Source organism: Entamoeba invadens (genome assembly GCF_000330505.1).
Source record: "Entamoeba invadens IP1 unplaced genomic scaffold scaff_1105074724957, whole genome shotgun sequence".
NCBI classification, from domain to species: domain Eukaryota; phylum Evosea; order Mastigamoebida; family Endamoebidae; genus Entamoeba; species Entamoeba invadens.
Genome location: NW_004191594.1, coordinates 47,918 through 57,175, shown reverse-complemented (window position 1 = coordinate 57,175; position 9,258 = coordinate 47,918). Strand labels below are relative to the sequence as shown.

General features: G+C 33.2%; 3 protein-coding genes across 3 annotated transcripts; 1 reads left to right on the top strand and 2 right to left on the bottom strand.

Moving 5' to 3' along the window:
• Positions 1 to 23: 23 nt before the first annotated feature.
• Positions 24 to 4,019, bottom strand: EIN_374000 (hypothetical protein; the record flags this gene model as incomplete). The annotated part of the gene is made up of 1 exon (XM_004182703.1): positions 24 to 4,019. A coding segment is annotated over one exon (3,996 nt), but the record flags the coding sequence as incomplete, so codon positions are not given.
• Positions 4,020 to 4,675: 656 nt separating this feature from the next.
• Positions 4,676 to 5,830, bottom strand: EIN_373990 (hypothetical protein; the record flags this gene model as incomplete). Its single annotated transcript, XM_004182702.1, has 1 exon — positions 4,676 to 5,830. The coding sequence occupies one exon, from the start codon at positions 5,828 to 5,830 to the stop codon at positions 4,676 to 4,678; it is 1,155 nt and encodes a 384-aa protein (XP_004182750.1).
• Positions 5,831 to 8,831: 3,001 nt separating this feature from the next.
• EIN_373980 (hypothetical protein) lies at positions 8,832 to 9,207 on the top strand (the record flags this gene model as incomplete). Its single annotated transcript, XM_004182701.1, has 2 exons — positions 8,832 to 8,920; positions 9,023 to 9,207. Coding segments are annotated over 2 exons (274 nt in total), but the record flags the coding sequence as incomplete, so codon positions are not given.
• Positions 9,208 to 9,258: the final 51 nt, after the last annotated feature.

Here is a 9,258-nt window from a genome sequence, read left to right as displayed (position 1 = left end):
AAATTGGACCCCCCTTTCCCCACTGCAATTGTCATTCGGACGTGTTTATTATTTTCTCGAGGTGCTGCTAGAATGTCTTGACTCATTTGCCCATTCGTCATAAATCTTAGTACATTCTTGACTTCGCTCAGACCCTTTTTCCCTAAGATATTGAGACATTCGTTGAAACTCTGACTGGTGTACTTCTCAATTGCAAATTTGTCAGACAACTCGTTGGTCTTCTTGTAAATCTCCTCGGCCAAATATTTGCATATAGCGCATATATGCTCGACACAACACTCTTTATGTGACGCAACCTTTTCTATGCACTTTTTGTAATGTTTGACCAAATGGTGTTTACTCCCTGTGAAGTAGTTCATGTTTTTAATATGGCATTCCCAACTCTCTTTAATGTTCTTTTCAAAGCCGATTGGATTTGTTTTTGTATGTGTGGGTTGGGTTTGCAGAGTTTCTTTAATAGTTTCCAAAACTATGTTGTATGCGTTTAATGTTGATTTGCTTGTGTCGAGCCGATTGAGAGAGCGAATGATGTATGTCTGGAATTGCTCTTCTTCACTACAGAACAACACAAACTCGTCAAAATACGGCACTTTGGCCTTCATCAATTCATGAAGAATTTCAGTGTCATTGCTCATGTTCTTCCTTGGCACACCACATCGGAGTAACAGAGAAATAGCTCGGAAGTTCGCAGAGATCTTCCTGAAGTATCGCGACTTCTCCAAAACTTTTGAGAGTGTTGATAACGTCTCGACGTCAGACACTTGGGAGTACTCAGTCAACACGTTCTCAATTTGACGAGGCAAGTCGACGTCTTCATTGATCAATTCATGTAACTGTTCTCTTCGGACTTCCGCTTGTTCCACTGCGCCGTTCTCGCAGAACAAAACCATCTCGCACAAAATCCTTGCGGGAATCTTCTTGAGAACTTGTATTGAAGACATTGACTTTAGTATTGTGAAGTCACTCAAATACTCCTCCAATGGCACTGAACTCCAAAATTCAAGTAAAGACGGGTACTTCTTACTATGTCCAAATGCTGTTTCCACGTGTTTCATTTCGTTCATTTGGTTGTTTAAGACTTTCTTCTTGTCTGAAGCTTTAGCTTCATTTAAAAAGAGAGGAAGAGTCACTTTGTGGTGGTCACAAAACGTCAATAAATCGATAACAGTGAGCTTCTTGTTTTCAATAAATACATTGAAGAAGTCGGCATTAAGCTTTTCTCTGTTAAAGAACCCAAACGTGTCGATCTCTTCAAACGTTGAGTTCTTGTCGAAATGATTTGACTTAAATTGGTTCATTCTCATTGCACTCTTAGTCTTCACCATTTCATCGATAAAAATGGTGTTCGCTTTCGTCTCACTTTCAACGATTTTTAAACACCTTTCCTTGTCACTTTCATTCGTCGTGTTAATGTGTAACAGAGGGAATACAACGTCCCCAAACATCAAACATTCCTTAAGAGGAAATTCGTGCCATTCCAGGGATTGAATTCGTTGTGTAGAAACGCCATATCGATGAGTTGGAGTGTACGTGTTGTTTATTTGATACAACAGTTTTATATCTTCAACAATCTCTTTGTAAGGACATTGAGTCAATGCGCTCTCTTTCCTCTCGATGTCTTCATATGAGAAGTCTTGTGTGAGTAACTCGTCTGCATTTAACATCCATTGATTACATGGACTAGTGGTGTCATGATATATCTCATAGAGTGGCAAACAGTTGACGTGAGTCACTGGCGTGAAGAAATAAGTGATTTCCTTGCTCACAAGTTGGTGTTTTGGGAAATGCATTTCTGAGTACTTTTCATCCTTTTCTAGGGCTCCATTCTCCTCTAAGATTTCTTTTTGACTTTCTTTGTCTGTGATTTCAAGCGGGCAAATCAATTCAAGGGGGTCACAAATAAACGCATTTTTTTCTTCGACAATTTCGGGGATAAAAATTTCAAGTGAAGGAAATGGACATATGGTGTTCGTGATTTCGCCAATATCATATTGAAAACTTGAGATTGTATCTTCGATGTCTTTCAATTCCTTTTCTTTCATATATTCAATAGTTTCGTTATTAATAATATTAGTTTGAAGAGGTGCTGCACTCTCATCAAATGGATTTGATGAGATCGTTTGATGGACTTTCTCTTTTTCTTCTCGCATCAGTTTTAATTCCTCAAGAAGTTCGTTTTTGCGTTCAATCACTTTCTCAAGTTCGTTTTGTTTTAATGTTCGTGATTTTTCTTTCTCAAGATTTTCCAAATTGTGTTTGTCCTCAAGTTCTTTATGAATTCTCATACTTTCTCGTTTCGCCTGGTTCAAATCAAACCCCTCACTTTCATATGAACTTCTCATTTTCACGTGATCGCCATAACGCAAAAGATTGTTGTCTAAATGAACACCACATTTAAGCAGACACTCAAAACTGTTTTTCATCAATCTTGAGTTGCATGTGGAATGACCGAGCATTTGATAGAAGAAAATTAAATCGATAATGCCACTCCTTAAAGCCAAATGAATTGACTCATCAACGGTGTGAGTGTACAAATAATCAATTGCCTTGTTTCTCGATTCCATGTCAATAGCACACTGATGGAGAACAACCAAATCCTTATCGACGTATTTCTCCCCTTCTTTCAAGTACTTTTTCCATACCGGACATTTCATGTCGATCACTCGACGACAGAAGTCTTGATACTTCTCGTTGAATATGACACTTTTGTTGTTCTTGAACAACATTTGGATGATATACATTCCCGCTTCCAGTGCATTTTCAACAACGTAATTCAACGAGTCGTTTCCTTCGATGAAAGTGTTGACAATATCAACACTTTGCCACAACTCATGTGGACTTGCTTTGGAAAAGCATTCAACCACATCTTCACTCTTCCCATGTGATATGACAGACATCAATTTGAGCGTATAATTCACTTCTACATTATTCATCGACTGTAACACCTTTAACATCGCGTCAAATTCACAGACTAATATCGCCTTTGCAATGTCAATATCACTCCTCAAATATAAAACAGTCAAATTGTCTTCAACAACTCCCCAACAGAATCCGGTGCCAAACAAATAGAGAACGTTCGTCTTTTTCTCGGATATGAAACGGTCATTGGAACTCATCGATTTCAAATCAACAAGTTGCGACATATCGTCGACTAGAGTTTTGACGACACAATTGCGACAATCAATTTCAACGACATGTTTCACTGCAAACGTTTCAATTGTGGAAGACAATTTACACAGATCGACATAATCTTGAATGTACTGTGAGACTTTATATGCAACGTATTCGTCTTCTTCGACATCATCAAAGTCATCTTCTACAATCGGTTCTTTAATTTCGCGCGATTCATATAACTCTTCCATTTCTTGATCAAATGCATATTCCCTTACTGACGGGACACTCGCCATACTCACACGTGTTATACAAGTCTCTTTGATGATCCAAAACGAATTCAAATTGTCACTCACTTCGATACCTAAAACATTTGCAAGATCTTCCCGTTTCATTCCCATTTCTGTCAAGTCAACGTGAAACGCTATTTCCTTCCCTTCTTGTCGACAATCAATACAAACCACTTCCCCACCTTCACGCAATACGAGCAAACAATTGAAATTAAACGTCACACAAATGCTCCTCGGTATTCCTTTTTTTCGGGTTTGTCGGAGTTTGTGAAAGATATAAGGCTCCACAACATCCTTTATAATCACGACAACAACAAATACATCTTTGTATGAGTGAATTTTGATGCCATCAAAACTACTCAATTTCATGAGAGGTGATGGTTTGGTCTTCTCATCCGCTATAAATATGATATTATTTTGTCGAAGAACTAACATCTCTGTGTTGTCATACAAAAACCAGGCGTAGTCAGTAAATGGACTTAAAACAGTTCGGTCGCGCCACCCCTCTACTGTAATATCCTCTTCTCGTTGGATCGCTATTGAACGACCACTTGGGCTGATTTTGAAAGTGTCGGCCGGTGGCGAAAAAGCGGCTTCGTTGAGAATGTATCTCTTCATGGTGTTCTTTTTGTAGTTCCATTCATTCAAATGAGGCGGTTAATTAAAGTGGTATTAAAACTTAAATAAAATTACTTAATGGTCTTAGTAGTTTTCACTAAGTTTGTATTCTCTTAAATTCTTCTCTTTTATTTACTATTTTTATAGAAGGATTGAACTTATAATTAATTATAATTAATTAACTAAAATATATGTTTTATATTATTATAATTAACTTGTTATACTTTAGTCATATAGTTTGACTCAAACTGTTTGAGCTAAACTATATAATTATAAATAAAATAATCTAATAATTAATATTAATTATAATAAAAAAACAGTCCTTATTATTTCTGATAAATAAGGTTTGGTTTGATACTAAACAAACATAAAAGACCAACTTTTTAAAAAACATAAAAAAAGTTGTACAAAATGTTGGTCGATTATTTTAATAAAATGGTTTGATTTGAAACGATTATTCAATTGACAGTAAAATAACAAATAAAATTTTTTTTAAAAAGGATAATAACACATTACTTTTATTTCTTTTCTCAAATTATAACAAGTTTAATTATTTTTATTAATATAAAAAAAAACAATTTAAAAAATCTCATTAAAAATAAAAAAAACAAGCTAAATCAAAACTATTAAAATGAAAACCATATACGATTGTGTGGTCACTCTTCGTGTGAGATGACAAGCTTAGAACTTGTTCTTGCAGACAGTGGCGTGAATGTCGACACTCTTGACGAGTGTACTACAACTTTGAACTGGGTTGCAATTGGATTTTTTGCCTTTTCCAAATCTTCACATTTTTCTTCTTGGTATTCTGGACTTAGATCTCTTGTCGTACACTCGCCACTTTCACTCCTCTCTTGCTCGCTCTTTGAAGCATTTTTCCTGCACTGTCCAATAGTGAATTTATTTTGGTGAAGCTCGCCAATCATTTGTGGGATGGCACTTCTCCTCTTGAATCTGTCTGGTGTCATAACCTTCCTAACTGGTGTCTTGGGCCCTGTTTGCGAGCCATTTTTAAACACAGAGCTTTGTTTATTAGCAACAGTTTGTGAGTAGTGACCCTTCTTTTTACTCTGATTTTCTTCCCTTATCTGTTCGTTCATTCCGCCACAATCGCACTTATTCACAAATTTGGAAACTGACAACTCAACATCTTCCAAATAGTGGCATTTGCTCTCGCCCGTTCCGACAGGATAATTTGGAGGGTTACCCAGGGTTTTCCCAAATTCCAACACATTTTCGGAAACATAGTCGAACTCCTCCAAGACAAGCCTTACAAAACTATTACGGACGTTTTCGTAACCGAAGTCTGCGTTATTGTAAATCAAAGATTTTCCAAACAATTCCGCGATCTCCTCAGCTGACACGCCGTTTTGTTGTGAATTGTTGAAAATGTTATACATATGGCGAATAACAAAATACACAACACTTTTTCTGTTGTTGTCCAACTCGTCGAAAATGGACTTAATTGCATCGACTTTGTTCAACTGACTATCACTTTGCAGACTCTTTTTAATAGAAAAATAGTCAACATTAATAATAGGATCTGTTAATGAGTCCAAATAAATTCTGACGATTTCAAAGGAAAGTTGTAAAGGAATAGTGGAAGGATCAATATCACTGCCAAGTTCCAAAACATTTAAAAACTTTAACACTTCATTCTCTGGTATCAAATAATCCAAAAGGTTATTCGTCACATAGAAATTCTTCTCCTCAAGATATGGAATAAAACGGTATAAGGGAAGTGGTACGACCCACTTCGACTTTTCAGAAGCGAAGAGGACGGAATTCCCAAAGTACCCAATTGGAGTCATTACGGTGTTAAGCCGATTGAATAAAGAAATGAACTGGTCTTCGGATTGACATTTTATTTGATAATACTCAGTGGAGTATATTTCAAAAGTAAGTAATGGGTCTGGAACAGCAAGGACCGCAGTTGAGATCAACTACGTGTTAACACAATGAGTCAAATCAAACTATAATGATATAATAAAAGTACTATATTTAAAACTAGAGAGGGGTTTTCTATTTTTGCTAGAATATGTGTTATATATACTATATATATATATTATAAATTATAAAATATTACTATAAATATATAGTATATGTATGACGTTTGACTGTGATGAAAAACAAACTCTTTTGATGGATGCGGAGGTGCAGTTGAGAGTCAAGATCGGCTTCTTATCCTTGAAGTGAGTTGTGTTAGTATTGGTTTAACTAAAATGGATTAGGTAGAATTAATGTTTGACAAACGGTATTTTCATGATAAAGTAAGAGTTGAGTACCTTTCAAAGTAAAGTATACCTTTGTGAATGTAAGAAAGTCGCCACCACGTATGTTGATGTTACCTTCTGTTGTTGTGGCCATTTGGTTATTTAAAAAAAGAGTTGCAAACTCAAATAGACTTTAAAGAAGAGGAAAAACTCGATGAAATACATTTTGCCATTTCAAATGTTTAAATTTACATAGTGTTCCAAATTGTAGAAAGGTTTGTAAAAGCGGAGGAAATATTTATTGTAAAAACAAACCCTCCGTTTTTTTCGTTGTTCACCGCTTTAAATGTTTTGCTTATTTTAACACTTTGTTGTTATTTTTAATCGGTTTTTATGGAAGTTTTGGGGTATTTTGTGCATTTGAATAAAGAAATGACAAAATGAACAATCGTATAGTCTTTTGAAGAAAAAAAAGGTTTCTTGTATTTGAAAATGGCAGTTTTTTCTTTTTCTTTTATTTTAAAACCAACAAAAACAAGTGGATCTTTTTTCTCTTTTCCATAAAATGACACTTTATTTTTCAAATTGTAGCTTAGATAATGATTATAAAACAATTAAATAAATTTGGTTTTTTTATACATAATAGATTATATTAGCTTTGTATTATTTTTAGAATTGTTAGCTATCGTTTTATGTTTTGTTGATGGCAAATCAAGACAATTAGACTTGTTTTATATAAACAGACAACCAGATTGAAAAAAGTGCTTTTTCATATATTTAAAAGGAAATTTCTAACGAAAAAAGGCAAAAAGAAGATTCCAAATAAGAACCAAACAGGTTGAAACCAGATTTATGGTTTTGTTATAGTATAATATAGTATTGACATGATTTCGAAATAATAAAAAATGTTATTATATTGTATATTAATTAATAATAATTTTATTTACAACCATTGATATATAGGATTTGTCTTTTGTTGTGATAAAAAAAGAAAAAGTGCAACCGAAGAACCTGAACGTAATAATAAAAAAGGAAAAAAGGAATTTTTTAAAAATATAACCATTACAAATGGTAAAATTATAAAGCCTAAATAAAAAAATAAGGCCTTTATAAATGAATTATAAAAAATGTTGTCACATTTAACAAAAGGTGGTCAAATAATAATGTGGAGTTTAATGGAATTAATTTAATTTAAAAATTAACTATAATTAATTATGGCATGCGATATGAATGAGATTTATTCTATTGGTAGTATAGCAGTAGTTTTTTTTAATATTCAAAGGTTAATGGAAGGGTTCTTGTAAAATACTTACTGTGTTTAAATATCGTATTTGTCTAATTAATAATGACCGTTGAACCCAAATTGTTTGAATCTTCTCGGAAGCTTTGTGTAAGACATATAGTTGAAATGTGATGTCCAAATCTCATAAAATAACACGCATGATACAACATTTGAAAAATTGTCAATTTGTGTGTTGATTTTCAGTTGTCCATTCATCTTCTTTGTCTGTTAAAAACATTGTGTTATTTTTCAAAAATACACAATGTTACACATATGTTTACACACTTTTATTTGAAATCAACAAAAGTAGTATAATATTACAATTATAGAAAAAAAACAATATTATAGCATTTGTTTTGTAATTATTTACTTTATAATTTGTTTATTATATATATTAATATATTAATTTAATAAATAACTTTCAAAATAATAAAAGTGGTTTGAAAGAAAAGTGCAATATTCTCTCGGTGATTTAATCTCCTATGTTTAATTTAAAAACACCTGAGTTTTGTTTGAATTGTTGATATAATTTCATATAATATAAATAAGTTAAATTATAATATTATTTACTTATTTGGTTGATATAACCATTATTTGTCATTTGCCATTTATTGAGTGTAAAATGTGTTATAATCGCAATTGTGTAACCACGCAAAACGTGTTTCATCGTTGTCGGTTATTTTTGATAATACGTGTCACCACAAAATATACTATTTTCAATAACTATATTATTATACATAATAATATAATGGAAAACTCATAACAACACAAAACAAAGTACTTTAATGTGAGTATCGTTAGGTTACCTTCCTGATCTGTTGTACTAAATTATTTTTTTCAAAAACTTTTAAATCTCTTTTTTGTAAACCATACTTAAATAACAAAAAAACTACATAATATAATAAAGAATACTTAAAATTTCAAAAAATCAACAACGCCAAAAGCGTTTTTACATAATCTACTTTTATGGTAAATAAACCTAAAAATATGGTTTAATGCACGGAAATTTCTCAAGGAAAAAACGTGATTAAACAAACCCTTAAAAAAATCCGAAAAGATGATTTTTCAAAAATGGGACAATTTCTAGAAAAGAAGGAAGAAATCCCGAACTTACAAGTAAATTTAACGCAACACCACCAAATATAATAAAAAGCGTTAAAAAACCAAAACAGCAAAAAAAAAACATTATAAAATAGGGAAGAGCACATAATTCCAACATTTTAGTTTAAAGAATAATAAAAGAGTTAGACTTTGAAGGGTGAGAAAACAAAGACCCGATAAAAGTAGAGACTCTATGAACTCTTTTATTACTCATCAATGAACACAAGACACTTGCAATTGCAATTGGAGTACATTACAATCTTCGGGGAGGACTTGTTCGTTCGACTGAACAATACCTACGATTTGTTTGTTACTTGAGTTATTTATTGAAACGATAGCTTATTAGTATAATAACTATTTTATAATAGTTTGATGAGATACACATTAGATGAGAGATTGACGACTAGACCGATGATATGGAATAACGGACATATATGGAAAAGCACTGTAATGTGCGACACGGACCGACTGACGTATCAGTATGTTGTGAAGTACCGAGGACAAATGAAACGAATAGAAGAGTGCAACTGGAGGGTTGTGAGTCTTCCGAGCGATGCCGAGTTTGGAGAGAAGTGGGCATATCCCATGAGTAGTACTGTTAAATATCTTCCTTCGAAAGAAGTAGTTGTAGACATGGATGAAG